The following is a 15,816-nucleotide window of genomic DNA, read 5'->3' on the forward strand; positions in this document are numbered from 1 at the left end:
ATTTCGTTCTGATGATAACAGTTTTTGATTCACTCCGTATGTTGCTTATTTTTTGAGAATGGTGTCCAAAACATAGACAAAAACGCAAAAATTTAAAGTGGAGAAAAGTGCATACTTGATTTAAGGCCCGCAGAGTTGAAATTCGATAATGAAAGTTACACATATGCGGATATCGCATGAACTAGGATCTTTTGGATAGGTCAAGGAATTTTTTTTTACACTGCAAAATAAAAAAATTCTAAGTAGCGTCAAATTTTTATTTTTCAATATTTTCAAAATATCCTAGTCCGCATTTATCCAGATCCATTCATCACAATGGCATTTAAATTTTTGAAATCGGGCCAACCAATTCGCCAGAATATTGTTGACAATGACAGTACCTTTTTTTTAGTCTAGTACATTGGCTTCCTATATCTCGAAAATTTTGCAATATTTTGAATTACAAAAAATTTTGAAAAATACTTTACACTTTACTTAATAACTGTTAAAGAATTCAAATTGCTGTCTTAGGCGCTTTTCAGGAATTTTTCTAAAAAACGATCCAAAAAACGGCCGTCACATGGGTCAACCTCCTTAAGTAATAAACTAATTCTAAAAAATTTGCTTTACATGTATCCCCCCTTAATAGTTTGCTTAGCTGTGTAGTTGTTTCCTAATTGATTATATCCAAAACAAAAGCGAAAGCATTGCGGATTAACCACGTTGGTCCCAACATTTTTTGTTTCGTGTACATTTGTAAAAGGCATCGTTGTTTTTATTTTACAAAATATCCGTTAATACAGTTACGGGTTAGTACAAAAGATAAACTCCAATATGGGCTTTAAGTCTATAATGTTAGGGTCGCTCTTAATTCAATGCCATAGAAAATACTTCTCGTTTCCACCGTTATGCTGGATGCTAAAAATGTCATTGAGTTCCGGATCCAGATTAGCCTAATTTTTGTTACAGTTAATTTTTAGTTACAGAAGAATTTCCCAAATGATGATAACATACATGGTTGGATTATAGGCTCTGCTCGAATTCATTCGATAGACACTTGGAAGTTTGGGCGTGCCCAGGTTTAGTTTTGCTAATATTGTCGCTTGATTTGTAGATTTGGTCACTTGCTTCGTTAAGTTGGCAGTTCAATTGAGCTTAATTATCTTTTGCATATCAGCAACGTGGCTTGAAATTGATTTGTGCGTCTGCCGGCTGCTCATTAATTCGAACTCATTGAGCCCTCGTGATCCTTGGCCGCATCCACCAAAGAGGATTCCGGCACCCTGGCGTTCATGGGGCACACATACTCTGTCCAGTCAATGTCGCTTTGGCTCTTCGAGCTCTTGCGACGCTTCAACGAGAACTGTGATCGCTTAACCGGCTTTAGCTTAGCAGTAATGCTCAGCGGTTGATAACCAGGCGCTGACTCGGCATCCCGTTTACTAAGAATAACCGGACGACCCACCAGCTCCTTGAAATGCATGGCCAGGTGGCGGCGCAGCAGTGACTTGCTCGGTGGTATCGACAGCAGGTCGGCCAGCAGGTCCGCATTGAAACGTGCTTCGTAGAGCATTAGAGCCCCATGGACGCCGGCACCGCGTAGATTTGGCGTGTACTCGGACAGGTCTATGGTCTGAAGCCAACCCATGATGCGGTGTGCTGTCCACAGCTCCACATTGTCCCTGTCGGGACTGCCCGCGGCCTCATCCTCGCTAGCCGCTTTAAGGGACCGTCGAATCAGACCCTCGGGGTTCCAGGACATGCGACGCATACACAATATGCCTGCTCGCAGCGAGGCTATGTGCAGGCAAGAGCTCACATGCAACTGGGACAGATCCTCGAGCGTAAGGCGGTGCAGCATTCGCCCATCAACCTTGGCCTGCATAAAGTAGTCCTTGTACTGCGGTAGTCCAATGTCGTCGAGCCATCGCAGCACCCAGGCCACATCCAAGCTGGCTGACTTCAAGGTTAGCTCATCGAATTCCTTCCCCGTGATGTCGTCGATGGCCAGCATGATCTTCTTGCGGTGAAGCGGCAGCTTCAAATTAAGCTCACGTTCAATGTCCACAGGCGAGGCGGTGAAAAACGACACCGATGGGTTGGCCCTTAGCCATTTCCTAAGGGAAAAGGTCGGTGAAAATAGCCAATATATGCATCCTTATTTGACCAACTCACCGGCAATTGTCCTCGTAGCAGCCCAAACCCATGTGTCCGAGCCAGGTGCACACCTCTTGTGCTCCCCAAGTGGTCCAGTGCTTTTCATTCTCACCGAACAGAGGCGTCTGAGCACTCCATTCGATGCGTCCGCCTGCGGTGGCTCTGGAGCCGCCGCGTCGAAACTCGGGTTCTGCCTGCTCCAAGGCTGTAAGCTCGCAGTTGCTACTGTTGCTGCGCCGCAGCTTGCCGAGAATGTTGCGCAAGCCGCGGGCAGAACGTTCCCGCAGCTTCGGCGAAGGAGTGAACTGCGACATGAAACTGGATGTCATAGTCTCGTCGGCGTGGTGAGCATTGTCTTCGATCAGAATCTGCTCGTTCGAAGCGAAGGCCACGTTCCGCTGTTTTCCGCTACTATTTGCGTTTACATCCAAGATGCGACTGTTGTTGTTGTTGTTTCCCAGCTTGCCGTGCGATCGTGGCAGGCTGTGGAACTGCGGCTTGATCTGATGGCGCAGCGCAGAGGGTGGGGTCTTCGGGGACCCCATGAAGGCCTTCTGGTTTATATTGCTCAAACTGCCATAGGGCATATTGCCACCTACTGCGGCCCCATCACTGGCCTGCTCCAATGCCGTGCGATGTAGTTTCAGTTCACTTAAGGCACTCATCAGCTCGAGCTTCTGCGTTTCGAGGGCGGACCTGGAAATCATTTGGCGCTGCAACAGCTCCTCCTTGCTGCACAACTGCTGGGTCTTCTCCGTGATCAGCCCCTCCAGCTCGATGATCTTGTCCGCCTGCTCCGAAACGCGCTCTGCCAGCATTTGGTACTGCAGAGCCAGCCCCTCCTTGTCGCGCTGCAACCGCCGCATTCGCTCGTCGGAGTCCTGACGAGGTATGTGCGTTTCCAACCAGTCGCTTATGATGGCCGCGGTGACAGGATCAGGGGCCGGAGCAGCCAGTCCCACCTACGGCAGTAAATACATTCATATGCATGTAAGTGAGCTCGGCCGTGTATAGAGGCGTTATCTCCACCGTGACTCACCTGTTGCAGGGCGAGAGCCAAAGTCTTGGCCGTCGATAAGACATTGGTGGCCGAAATCAAGTTTCGCTCGCTCAGCGTCAGAGAAGCCCCGGCAGCTGCCGCCGCAGCGGAGCCAGCCTGGGTCGCTGTGCTCGATATAAGGCCATCCATTTGCTGAAGCGCCGCCTCCAGCATTTTGCTGCCCTCGGCCACCGCCGCCATTTAGTCCGACTTGAGCTTCGCTAATCCCCGGTAATCGATGTGCGGTCTTATTTCGCGGCCTGTGCAGCGTTACATAAGCAGCTCAGGAAAGGCACGTCATTTCGCATAATTGTTTGAAATTGCATTCATAGTTATTATATTAATTTTAGCACAAATTGGGGAAAAAAACACTATCACAAAAATAGAAGAGCTATGTATTTAGTGTGGCCGTATAGTTTAATGTCCAGATCGCAGTATATTTTTTGGTATTTTTGACTCTTTACTCAGAGCTGACAGTATTTCGAGGTTTAAAATAGCTAAAAATAGTTTTAAAAACAATTTTATATACTTAAACATATGCTAAAAAAAATCATAAATAATAATATGTTAGTAATTCAAAACATAGTTCGATTACCTTCGAGGTGTGAAATAAATAGAAAAACGTTCGGAAATAGTGGGGAAAAATATATCAGTGGTAGCCTAATGACTTTAAAATAGCTATACATTTAGCTATTACCATTTCAGCAAATAGCTTAACCTAGCAATAAAATACTTAAAGTGGCAAAACTGCTTCTTCATGTTGACAAATGGAAGAGTTTCCCAGAAACCGCCGGAAAATGTAGATAACATATATTATACCCTGCAGCATCCACGTATCTGAACACATAGTGAAAAACCTATTATTCCCGCTTGATTACAATATCCAGCATTTTGCTTTTGAAAACCGCCAGATCTAGCGTGCAAAAAGCTAAATCGGCAACGCTGCAGCTGACCAATATTCAGCGATTAAAAAATATTGGGAATAACCAGGAATACAAGTTACCAAAATGAACCGCTTTGAGTATGTGGAGGCCCGCCTCAGTCCCAACGAATCGTTCGTCAGCCGCGACAACAAGGTGAAAATATACGATGGGGACAACAAGGTAAGTGCCGAAAAGCCTTCCCACAATGCCATTCAAACAGTGGTTTTACCTTTCAGACGGAGTTTGAAGAAGGCGAGGTTGTGCTCACCACGCACAGACTGTTTTGGGGACGTCCTGGCGAGATAGCCCGAGCCGCCGTGACCCTTTGCCTGCCCCTCAGCTATGTGATATCGCTCAGCGAAGAAACGACAGCCTCCAACTTCTTTGGCAGAAAAACCCGCATAATAATGCACCTGCGACCGCCATCGCCCGCCAAAGGGCCTGGCCCGCTAGACACCAGCCGTGCTACCCACATCAAGCTGTCTGGAAAGAACGGCTTGAGCGTTGAGTTTCACAGTGCCCTTAGGGAAACCCTCAGTGCGCGCGTCTGGGAGATCTCCCTAACCAGCGAGACCATCGTGAGCAAAGTGGCCAGCAGCCCGAACTCGGACACTGGCAACGACCGGCTAGCTCGCATTCAGAAGAGAACAGGAATCGGAGGCATTGAGCGTCATCTGGAGGCGAAGGCCAAGGCCACGGATGAGAACATAGCGCTGGCCTTTCAGGATCTCAGTGTATTAATGGCCATGGCCAAGGACATGGTTGGCATCTCGAAGGCAATCAGCGGCAAGATTCGCGAGCAGAAAGGCGAGATATCTGATGATGAGACGGTGCGCTTCAAGTCCTACCTCATGAGCCTGGGAATCGACGATCCTGTTACCCGTGACAACTTCACCAGCAATACCGATTACTTCTCCAGCCTGGCGCAACAGATTTGCGAGGTGCTTCTGGACCCGCTTGAGGTGAGAGTTAGAACTAAAAAGACTATCATCCCCACTTATAGTAGTTTCTTAGGAGCAAGGAGGCATGATGTCTTTGGCTGACGTTTACTGCCGCATAAATCGGGCTCGGGGACTGGAGTTACTGTCGCCAGAGGACTTGCTGCACGCCTGCGAGCAGCTGAGTGGACCAATACGCCTTCGCAGTTTTCCGAGTGGCGCTAGAGTCCTGCAACTGGAGTCACACGATGATAGCCTAATTGCTGTCGACACTTTGGAGAAGGTTCAAGCAGCCGAGAGTCTGGCAGTGGAGGAACTCGCCAAGCAGCTGGGAATCTCCCTTCTACTGGCCAAGGAGAGGCTGCTGGTGGCCGAACGTCTGGGCAGCGTGTGCCGGGACGAGTCCATAGAGGGTCTCCGTTTCTATCCCAATCTTCTGTTAAACCGCGACTAGCTAATTGAACTGTGCTAACTACGATAAGCTTGATAAATAAAGGACTTGAATCAAACCTAGCAGCGGTTGCCGAAACCACAGGCCGACAAAAATTGAAAAGGACTTAGAATCAAGAACCGAAATATACTCTTACGATAGTTTGTGATGCGCTGAAGTCAAATCTGGTCTTTGAAAATTTCCTATGCCCCAAGTTTTTAAAATATTCTATCTTAAAGGTAATAAAAAAACGGATTTCGTGTACGCTATCATAAAATATTGTCCTTAGCCTAAAAGTATTTTTTTTTTTAATTTGAAAAAATATTTATTTATCTTTGTTATATTGTTATTTTTCCATGTGCATTGCCCAATTCAAGACACTCAGAAATATATGCAAATATTGATATAAATTCTAGAACCGAACCCAATAATTTTTTCAAAATCTAAAAACTGATTGTTAACAAAAAATAAACGTTTTAAAGATAAATCACCTTAAAAGTAAGAAAAACAAGTCTTTTCTGCTCTTTTAAGGGGGTTGACCCACGTGACGGAGGTTTTTTGAAAAACATTTTTGACTAAGCAATTTGAACTTTTTAACAGTTATTAGGTAATGTAGTATAAAGTATTTTTCAAAAAATGTTGTAAGCCGAAATGCTGTCACGGAATACACAGTGATATTTTGAAAATATTGAAAACTAATATTTTGGAGCCACTTTGTTTTATTTTTTTTTATTTTGCAGTGTAAAAACACTTCTTGACCTATCCAAAAAATCCTAGTCTAATCCACGTCCGTATGTTTTTTGAACTTAAACTGCAAGTTTCAGGACAATCTGCTAAGCCGTTTTTGAGAAATCGTGTTGACCAGTTGGAAAAAGGTGGTTTTAAAGCTGTCGACCTGCGTAGTATTCCCTGCGCCGAGCAGAATCAAATTAAAAGATGCGTAACGTCATACGCAGCGCAATTACCCCGTAAGACACATTTTTAGCCCAAGTTTTTATAGTATAGATTTCACACTTTATTGATTAACGGAGATTTAGCTGACTTTGTCGGCTCTTCATTTTGTTTAGTCGTAATTTGTTTTATTTCCGCTTCGCTTCGTTTCGTCTCCAGAGTTTTCATCGATATCAGTTTAATGAAAAGTTTCTACAGTCAGGTATTTTGATAAGCAGTTAAGTTGTTCAATGGAAATTACACATTTATATTAATAGTGGCTTCGTGTTTACATGTACATATAAATAGCTTATGCGGCTGCTCGGATGCTCCGCATTGCAGTAATAAATCTTTGAATTGCGTTTCAATAACCATTTGATCAGACCACACGTATATCGTTATCAAGTTAAATACAACTTCCGTACTCAGGTTTTCTAGACCAGTTCCTTGCTGCGCTCTGCTTGAGCAACATCTCCCATTCTGACTTTAGATCGTTCGCTGTGCTGGTTACTGCTTACTGTACGGTCTGCAATGTCTTCGTTTTATTCTTCTTAAATCACATTTATTATTTAATATTAACATTGAGTAAATTATGCTTGAGTGTGTCGGGTACTGTGGGGACATCGGGTTGTTGGTGAGGTTAGTTTGCGTTCGTTTTGGGTTTTACAGCAGAATTATCGAATCGAATCGAACAATGCCAAACGAGTACAGCAAAGTTGTATAACATAAATAAAATCGTTGCTTAAATAAATATTTAACTTTATCCTACAAAACTGGCGTAGTCGAAAAACGAATTTTTAGTCAAACAAAGCGTCACGTCACTCTCTACAATCACTCGGCGGCGACTCCGATCCTGTCTCCGGTCTCTAGTTTAATTGTACATTGCGCTATTTAAGAATAAGTTGTTTAAATAAGTGTTGACTTTTGCATAATTGGTTTTGCTTTCGGCTTTTAATGTTTCTGCAATTGGAAGTACTAAATTGGTTGAGGCTATGAATTGTACATTACAAGCTAAAATGTGTGTTCTCCTCCTCTGATTAAATAATTAGCAATAATAGTTTTAATTTATAGTTACAATATACGTATGATTAATTACTAAAATGAACCCCTAGCCTGGTTCACATGCTCTTTCTAAATCGTAATCGTAATAATAAGAATTTCTTTACAATTAATTTACGTGTTTTGTTTTCCCTTCTTCTCCTCGATTATTGCTTTGTTGTTTTCGCCGCCCGACTTGCCCGACAGCTTCGAATTAGCACTGCTGCTGGCCGATCTTAGGACCTAACGAAAGGAGGTTGGGAGCCAGATTGGCAGCAGGACAAATTGAAACAATTTTCATATATATCTGTACATATATGTGTGTGTGTGTGTATATACAACTAGATAAATATGTATGGTAGGAGCTCTACTACACCTAATTCGTTCGGTTAACACAAGCAATGCGAACTCCTTTTCGGGCCATATTTCGCCGCCATGCTGCTGCAGTTTACACTTACGATTACACATCAAAACAGATATATATAGCTATGTATAGGGGTATACAATGTATGTACGATAGTATTGATAGGAGGTAACCATAAAAGACCCTAAAATAACAAGATGTACTCCCTTCACGATCTCCTGAAGTTTTGTTCAAAAGCCCTAGGCCTGACTCACTCCTATTTGCAGCCTACGAGAGTTCTAGATCTCTGCGCACCAGCTTGATCAAGCGCTCTCATCTAGCTAGAGGGACGAACATTTGTCGCCTGCAAAGAAAATGCCTGGGCATGGCCATTCAAATGCATGGCCGTTACGCATCTTGTTATTATAGGGTCTTTGCATAAACTATAATATCAAGCAATGCACATCGCGTAGCACACTCAGTCCCGTTTCGCATATGGCAAATGGCACACCTACTTCGTCGCATCAGTGGTGGAGCGCCGGCGATTGACTGCAGCCTGCTGCTGCTGTTGTTGCTGCTGCTGCTGCTTGGCTGCCGCCAGTGCCGTCAGGGTCCGCTGGCTGATGGCACCCGAAGCGGTTGCGGTCCGTCCCGCGATTTGTATGTGCTGCATCTGCTGCTGCTGCTGCGACACTTGCATCTGCACTTGGCTAGGGCTGTGCAGAGTCTGCGACGATACCGTGGCGGTGCTCTGTTGGTTGAGTATTCGGTGTTGCTGTTGCAACTGCTGCTGCTGCTGCTGCTGCATGGGCGCTTTCACTGTTTTCAGTTGCAGCTTCTGAGTAGACATCACAATGGACGCGGCGCCCAAGTTGGCGCTGCTAGTTACAACATTGGCAGCTGCTGGCAAGAGAGAGTGTGGGGTGAGCTTGTCAAGGACGGGCGGAAGGCGAGTGCTACTAACCATTCACGGGCGTGGTGGCTATCTTGAGCGTGGAGCCGCCTATCTGTCGCTGAGCGGTGATCAGCTGTCTGTTCGGCGCCAATTGCTTGGTGCCCACCACCTGGACGTTGCGGGTACGCGGCGGTATGGTGCCCACCAGCTGGATGGCTGCCGTCGTGCTGCTGCCTCCCGACTGGGCCTGCCCTACACCACCACCAACACCTGAGGTACGTATTGTTTGAGGATTTAGTTTTTGGACACCCGCACCGACTATTTGAGCTGTAAGCAGAGAGAGCAGAACGTGGGTGTGCGGGGAGATTTTTTGGCTGTTTGGTTGTTTCTGGTTGCAATGAGACATGTCGAGGGTCGAGGGTGGTCGGAAGACGGACGATGGACGACGGACGACGGTAGGGTCGTGGTTATATGAAGACAATGGACTCTCCGAATTCAAACTGATGGCATGGCATTTCGGGTTAACACACACAAGAGACACATTGAACGGTTCGGTTTAGTGGCATGAGGGGATCGGATCGAATCGAGTGAGTGGTTATCGGGTTTGTGTTGTGTTATGTTGTGGTTTGTTGGAAACGAGAAACGAAACGAAAACAGAAACAAAAGAGAACCAAATTAAGCATGTTCAATCAAAAGAAACACAAATTACTGTATACATAGATAATATTGTGCAAGTATAAATAAAGATCTCAACGAGAAACCGGATCCCGAGTCACACACATCTTCGGCTTGGCCGAGACACCTCCGCACGGGGCGGAAACTGCACTAAATGGTTTACCTCACCCCTGAGTTTGTACTCACCAATGGGAAGGGTCAGCATGGCGGTGGCTGCGCCTGCTCCTCCTCCACCGCCGCCGCCGCCGCTACCACCGTTGCCACTTGCCCCACTACCGGCAGCACCGGCGCCGTTGTTGGTGATGACCACCGTCTGGGTACCAGCCACTGTCGAGGGCAAACTCACGATGGTGCCAGTGGGTGGCGCGTGTTGCTGCTGCTGCTGGTGCTGGTGCGTCGCCGGCTGGGTTTGGAGCGTTATGGTGTGGGGCAGCTGCTGCTGATGGCTGGAGACCGGGACCGATACAAGGACGCTGCGTTGGTGACCCTGCGTGGTGCCCGTGCCCGGGGTCACGCTTCCCGCCTGCTGCTGCTGCTGCGGCGGCTGCTGCTGGAGGCTGTTCCCCGAAAACTGCAGGGAAATGGGTTGCGTGAATCCCGGGATCTGCACTTGGACATTTTGCAGGCCCGCAAAGTTGGCCATGGCCCCCTGCAGCTGCGAGAGATTGATGCCCTGCAGGTTCAGAGTGGCGGTGGTTTGCGGTTGCTGCTGCTGCTGTTGGGGCGAGGCAGAGGGCTGCGGATGCGGACTAGACATGGGCGAGTGTATGGAGGAGGTGGCGGGGGAGTGGACTATGGTTTTGGTAATGAACTGCGGCGCAGCTGATGGTTGCTGCGGCGACATGTGTGGCATAGACACTGCGGACACGTTGGAGGTCACATTGCTGAGACGTTCCAGCAGCGCCTGATTCTGGTGCGTCTGCGACGATTGCGAGTGATCTGATCCCGACGGCGAGGGCGTGGCTGCGTTGGTCAGCAGAGCGGACAGGGTTCCACCGCCACCACTTCCACCACTTGAGGTGGATGCCAAGTTGTTGGGCACCGCGAATCCGCTCGCATTTGAGGCATTCGAGTCGCTGCCCGGCGATGGTGCGGCCATTCCCACCACAATCGCGTTGGGCGGCACCGTGGTGCTGTCCCTCCTCAGCGAGCTCAGTATGCGCTGCTGCACTGGCCCAGTGGGACTCTGAATCCAGGCCGCCGCCGTGGCGGCATTATTGCCCGAAGAGATCACCGTGTAGCTGGTGGTTGGATTCGTCATTACCGCCGGCGGCGAGGCCAGCTGCGAGGCCAACGCCGACATAGACACGCGGACGGTCTGCCCGCCATCAGCCGCCTGTTGGTGGTGCGATTGCGCCGCTTGGTTCAGATTGACTGCTATCAAATTGCCGGCAGAGTTTGTCCGAAACGTCGTCGTCCCACCACCTATTTTTCTGTTGGCGTTCAGCAGGTTCTGCAGCACCTCGCTCGACTGCTGCTTTCGCTGGGCACTCACCAGCGTGGGCGTGCCCCGGGTGGCTTGTACGTATGTGGCTGTGGCTGCATCGGCTGTGGCGGGAGTGGACTGCTGCTGCTGCACCAGGGTCAGCGTCTGCTGCGGCTGCTGTTGCTGCTGCCCGGTGGTGGAGGATGTGAAAGTGCCGCTGGCCACCGGAGTGCTGGTCATGGCGGCCGGCGCACTGTTGAGCAGGTTCAGAATCGACGCGTTGCTGGAGTTTTTAAGCGTGGCAGTGCTGGTTCCATTGTTGCCGCCCGAGGCTCCTGCATTGTTGCTGATACCCGCTGAAACATGGGAATGTTTGTGAAGACCATCTAGCGCAGGGGGAAAGCGACATTGACTTACATTGCTGTTGTTGCTGCTGCTGCTGCTGTTGTTGCTGGTACTGGTTGGCAGAGTTCATAATGCTGTTGACTATGGCATTTATAGCAGGATTCGGATGTATGGCCGTATTATTGTTCATGTTACTATTATTATTATTGTTATTATTATTAGTAGTAGTTGTATTATTGTTGGTGTTGCTAGTGGCAGTTGTCTGTTGCTGATGTTGCTTCGGCATGATCTGCTGCTGCGGCTGCTGAACTTTCAGCTGCGATTGCTAAAAAACAGGATAATATAATTAGTAAACAAGTCTTGCATATCAAGGTCGTGGTCCTACCAGAATTGGCCCGCTAGAGTTGAGCTGGGCACGCAATGCGGAATTCGCTCCCACCACCGGGGCAGCCTTCTCCTGCTGCTGAATGGTGGCCGGCTGGATGGTGATGCCGGAGTGCTGCAGGGCCTGCGCCACCTGCTGCTGCGGCTGCTGTTGTACTAGGACCAGGGAACCGTTGCTCAGGCTCACTTGATGAGTGGTTGTGGAGGAGTTGCTGAGGCCGGTGGCCAGCTGTTGGAGCTGGATGTGCTGCTGCTGCTGCGGGGCAGTTTGTGTGCCTGCTTGCTGCTGGCCTGCCTCAATGGTGTACGTTTGCTGCTGCTGGGCTGGCTGTTGCCGGAAATTTTGCTGCACGCTTATGACATTGCCTCCGGCAAGATTCAAAGTCTTTTGCATGATTTGCTGACGCGGAAGCGCCACATGGTGCACTGTGGCGGGCAACTGCTGCTGTTGCTGTGACTGTGGCTGCTGTTGTTGCTGTTGCGGGGGATTACTCACAACAGCCACGTGCTGCTGCTGCTGCTGTTGTTGGTGCTGCAACTGAGCTTGTCTCTGCTGCTGCTGCTGTTGCTGCTGCTGCTGCAAAATAATCCGCTGCTCGTTCGTCAGCCCCGTGTGGGTCACAATTGGCACATGTCCGGGCACTAAGTGCGTGATCTTGACCGCCTTGCGCCCCTCCTCAGTGAAGATCTCGCGGAACTGTTGAATGTACCGGTTGGCATGGACTCGCGTTCCCAAGGCAAAGCGGCACGACTCTCCATTGCGCTCGCCCTCCTTGTAGTCCCGGTCCACATAGAGCTCGCCCAAGTATTCGGCATCGGACGGACGCTGGAAGATGGACAGCTTGATGTGGTACAGCGCCCGCCGGCCTTCGGTTGCCTCGCGCTCCGTCTCGAGCACATACTCCTCAACGAGCTGCGGTTGAAAGTTGTGCCGACAATTGGGCTGGCAGCCGTCCTTGCACGCCTCGCTGAACTCGTTCAGGGGCTCGAAGGTCTTGGCGTACTTCTCCACGCTGATCACGTGCTCGGGCACCTTGAGATTGGCGGGATAGTCCAGGCAGGGCGGTCGAATGGGCCGGATGACCTCGTGGGGTCGCCGTGGCACCTTCGAGGTGAACGAGGAGAGCATGGCTCCAACCAGCGGATTGTTGGTGGGCGCAGTTGCGGGTGTGGCGGTGCCTGCGCCGCTGCTGCTCCCCGCACGCGGTCGTTGGCGGAGGCGGGCCAGGTAGTCGCACAACTCCAGGCCATGGTGATGTGTAAACTGGTCGAGCTTGCGCTTCCGATTGATTGCCGTCTGGGTAAACTTCTTCATTTGACGGCGCAGCTCGTGCGAGTTGAAGAGCTGCCGCTGGTGCTGGGCGTTGATGGCCTGCCTTCCTATGCTTGGATCCGGCTCCAGGCACAGCGGCTCCGCAGTCGCCAGCACTAACTGACTCTCCAAGGCGAGCTTGTCCTCCGCCGGCAACTGGCTGCCCATTTGCTGCACTTCCGCGAAGAGGGTGGCGTTCGTGGGCCTGAGCAGGATGTGCTTCATATCACAGATATTCGTTGAGGTGGCAAATGTCTGGCGGAAGTCTCGGATTTGCGCGATGACGCAGCCCGCGTAGAACACGCTTGGCTTCACGAACACCCGTGTCCCCTCGCCGCCGTCCGACAGACTGACAGTCTCCGCGCTGAGCAGATCCATGAGAAACTCGGGTAGCATCTCGCGATCTATGCACTGCAGCAATAGGTCGTTCTCGTAGGGCCAGCGCAGCACCTCCACCAGACCGTAGTCATGCTTGGCCTGGGCGGTTTCCGCCTTGGCTTGGTTCTCGTCGGCACTCGTCGCCTTGCTGCGTCCGCTCCGCTGTCCTCCCTCGCCGAGGCCCTCCTCCTTCGCGCCGGCGGCAGACCATTCGTTTGTTTGCGGGTTCAGCATCAGGTGCTCATCGTAGTGCAGGGCCAGGGAATATCCCTTGTTACCCGGATAGAGGTTGACAACGATTGTGTTGAGTTTCTCCCGCTCCACCAGCCGCTCCAGGGTGAAGGAGCGCGTACGCTGTTTCAGCTGTAATTGGGCAAGGAAAGAGTTAGAATAGTAGCATGGGAGCAAACACGCGTTATGGTAATGGCAACTCACCCCGGTCTCGGCGAAGTAGTTCAGGTCGTTGCTGAGCAGCTGCAGATACAGATCCCTTATTTTCTCGTGCAGGTTAAAGAACTTGCTGCTGCTGCTCGGCTGACCGACGGACGAGGAGGGAGGCTTTGACGAGGAACCGCTACTGATGTGGCTATTGGAGGAGACAGTGCCGGAACGCGCTGTTTGTACCGACAACGCGTTGGCGCCGGAGGATAGAGCTGAGCTGCGACTAGAAGAGCTGCATTCCTTGCTACTGCTGTTGGACTTTTGGCGCTTGTTCGGTGACGACGTGGGCGAGGCCAGGACGTGGTGGTTATGCGACTGGTGGAGATGATGATGGTGCGAATGGTGACCGCCGCCACCGGATGATGAGTTTGCAGAGGAGGGTCGCTTCTCCGACTTCTTACTAGATGTTGCTGCTGCTGTGGCAGGAGTCGCTCCTGTCGTGCTGCTACTCAGGCTCAGGCTGGAGTTGACTCCAGGCGGCGTGGACAGAAGCAAGTCGGGAACCACTGGTGAGGGTGACGTGATCGAGTTGAAATTCGACAGCGTCGTGGTGGATGACGAGCACGACGAAGGCGACGGAGCGATCGCTGTGGGCAATCCGGTGGGCGTGGCCGAGGTGGGCTCCGTGAGTATGCCCAGGGAGCCCCCTGCCCCCACCCCCTCGGTGGGGGAGTCGTCGTCATCGAAGATGCAGATGGGCGGTTGGGCAGGAATCTGTGGTATGGCCTGTAGCAGGCTGGCCTCCAGGTACGACTTGCTGGTCGTCGCAAAGGTGACCGTGACGGGAGACTGCTGCTGCTGAAGCCCAGAGTGTAGATGGTGGTACGACTGCGTCTGCTGCGCCTGCAGCTGATTGTTGGGGGAAGACGCTGTCTGGAACTGGACGAACTGCTGCTGGTGGACACTCGAGCCGTGAGCCTGGACCACAGTGTGCGCTATTCCCGAGGCATGGTCAGCATTGTTGGAGCCCTTGAGCTTCTTGAGCGTGTCATTTATAATAAACTATTGGGGTCAAGAGGTTGGGAGAGTTAGTCGGAGAACTAGTGTCGCTCCAAAGGGAGTCAGGTTCTTACGTCGGCTTCTTGGCATGAGGAGTCCAGGCTTTGCATCGTGCCAGCGGATTGCGAGGAGGGTCCCAACTGAGGCAGCACCAATTACCGACGACATCCAAGCCAACGCTGGGGACTGAGTTTAATCGCAGGGCTGTCCAGGATTGGCGTTGTTCGCATTGCGCTCGCAGGTGTCTGTCCCTGTGAATTACAACTGCAGAACAGAAGCAGAGCAGAGCCCGTTGTTGTCTCTTACTTTCGCTGTTTCGCTGGATGCCCGTACCAGCACTCGCACTCGCAACTCTCACCTGGCTGTGGACCATTCCAGGGAGCGTCACCCCGGCTGCACTGTTTTCGGTGAGCTCGACTCGACCGCCGATGGATTCTGATATTTCTTCACTCTTTTTCTGCTGCTGCTGCTGCTTTGCGTGACATTTTCTCTCTGCGCCCCTCTGCCGTCGACGACCCTTTTTCTGGCGATGCTGCTCGGCGAAACGGAAAGGTCGCTCGCTCTGATGCGGTGGGGAGGCGAACGCTGGGCTGGTTCTCTAATAACACGCCGTAAACTGTTCGCTTTTAATTGTTTAAAAACTTTGTTTTAGGGTTTTTTGCAATGTAAATGTACAGTGTTACCAGATGTACAGTGTTACCAGATTCTCCCTAAAAAAATCTCAAAATTTCCGCTTTCGCGTCAAATATCAGTGTGGCCAGGTGAACATTTGGCTTAGCAGTTCGTGCATGGACGATCTGGTACTTTTGGTCGCTTGTGAACCCAAAGTCTGGCAGTACTGGTGCGTTGCCAACAATCGTTGTCGTTTTGATGCGAATGGTAAGTCCGGTAATCGATATACATGTAGTAAAAACAAAATGAGTGTGGGTACACTGAAAAAATGAATGAAAAAATTAAGGACTTTCTGCCGAACGTGATGAAAGCTTTTAATACAATCAATTTTAATGTATTATGCATAGATTAATCTTCGTAATGTATTTGGTTTGACTTAAAAATATAAAGTAATTCTTTTTAGAAGATGATACCAGCACAAAAGATGGCATTTTTTTTATGATTTTTCTTCACCAAATAATGAAAAATCGCGTTTTCTCTAATTCCCATTTGAATATTTCGAAATATGCTTA

General features: G+C 49.9%; 3 protein-coding genes across 11 annotated transcripts; 1 reads left to right on the forward strand and 2 right to left on the reverse strand.

Moving 5' to 3' along the window:
- Positions 1–723: 723 nt before the first annotated feature.
- On the reverse strand, positions 724–3,584 carry Liprin-beta (liprin-beta). Of its 2 annotated transcripts, XR_011444821.1 has the most exons (4): positions 3,176–3,584; positions 2,155–3,098; positions 994–2,096; positions 724–932 (listed from the first exon to the last, which is right to left on the reverse strand). XR_011444821.1 is itself a non-coding variant. In XM_017181160.3 (3 exons), exons 1-3 carry the CDS (start codon positions 3,374–3,376, stop codon positions 1,199–1,201), a joined length of 2,043 nt encoding a protein of 680 aa, XP_017036649.1. In that variant the 5' UTR covers positions 3,377–3,584; the 3' UTR covers positions 724–1,198. The 2 variants fall into 2 exon arrangements, 1 of the variants encoding a protein (XP_017036649.1); XM_017181160.3 differs by having other exon boundaries at positions 724–2,096.
- Positions 3,585–3,635: 51 nt separating this feature from the next.
- Positions 3,636–15,373, reverse strand: Spt20 (transcription factor Spt20 homolog). Of its 8 annotated transcripts, none has more exons than XM_070285143.1 (9): positions 14,991–15,373; positions 14,707–14,896; positions 13,628–14,635; positions 11,504–13,555; positions 11,191–11,443; positions 9,534–11,129; positions 8,742–8,999; positions 8,293–8,677; positions 3,636–3,672 (listed from the first exon to the last, which is right to left on the reverse strand). In XM_070285143.1, the coding sequence occupies exons 2-9, from the start codon at positions 14,740–14,742 to the stop codon at positions 3,636–3,638; spliced, it is 5,625 nt and encodes a 1,874-aa protein (XP_070141244.1). In that variant the 5' UTR covers positions 14,743–14,896; positions 14,991–15,373. The 8 variants fall into 8 exon arrangements, with proteins under 8 accessions (XP_070141244.1, XP_070141242.1, XP_070141243.1 ...); XM_070285141.1 differs by having other exon boundaries at positions 8,293–8,680; positions 14,991–15,372; XM_070285142.1 differs by having other exon boundaries at positions 8,293–8,680; positions 14,707–14,883; positions 14,939–15,372.
- Positions 4,021–5,894, forward strand: Vps36 (vacuolar protein sorting 36). The gene is made up of 3 exons (XM_017181165.3): positions 4,021–4,278; positions 4,335–5,060; positions 5,113–5,894. Exons 1-3 carry the CDS (start codon positions 4,183–4,185, stop codon positions 5,488–5,490), a joined length of 1,200 nt encoding a protein of 399 aa, XP_017036654.1. The 5' UTR covers positions 4,021–4,182; the 3' UTR covers positions 5,491–5,894.
- Positions 15,374–15,816: the final 443 nt, after the last annotated feature.

Source organism: Drosophila kikkawai, chromosome 3L (assembly GCF_030179895.1).
Source record: "Drosophila kikkawai strain 14028-0561.14 chromosome 3L, DkikHiC1v2, whole genome shotgun sequence".
NCBI lineage: Eukaryota > Metazoa > Arthropoda > Insecta > Diptera > Drosophilidae > Drosophila > Drosophila kikkawai.

Excerpts from the sequence above, each read along its gene's own strand:
- Liprin-beta (XM_017181160.3), bottom strand. The coding sequence starts at position 3,376 with ATGGCGGCGGTGGCCGAGGGCAGCAAAATGCTGGAGGCGGCGCTTCAG. Across the intron at positions 3,099-3,175 it reads TGGCTCTCGCCCTGCAACAG|GTGGGACTGGCTGCTCCGGC; the intron begins GTGAGTCACGGT and ends TTACTGCCGTAG. Across the intron at positions 2,097-2,154 it reads TGCTACGAGGACAATTGCCG|GAAATGGCTAAGGGCCAACC; the intron begins GTGAGTTGGTCA and ends CTTTTCCCTTAG.
- Vps36 (XM_017181165.3), top strand. The coding sequence starts at position 4,183 with ATGAACCGCTTTGAGTATGTGGAGGCCCGCCTCAGTCCCAACGAATCG. Across the intron at positions 4,279-4,334 it reads TATACGATGGGGACAACAAG|ACGGAGTTTGAAGAAGGCGA; the intron begins GTAAGTGCCGAA and ends TTTACCTTTCAG. Across the intron at positions 5,061-5,112 it reads TGCTTCTGGACCCGCTTGAG|GAGCAAGGAGGCATGATGTC; the intron begins GTGAGAGTTAGA and ends GTAGTTTCTTAG.
- Spt20 (XM_070285141.1), bottom strand. The coding sequence starts at position 14,742 with ATGCAAAGCCTGGACTCCTCATGCCAAGAAGCCGAC. Across the intron at positions 11,130-11,190 it reads GCAGCAGCAACAACAGCAAT|CGGGTATCAGCAACAATGCA; the intron begins GTAAGTCAATGT and ends CCCATGTTTCAG. Across the intron at positions 9,000-9,533 it reads CATGCTGACCCTTCCCATTG|CTCAAATAGTCGGTGCGGGT; the intron begins GTGAGTACAAAC and ends CTCTGCTTACAG.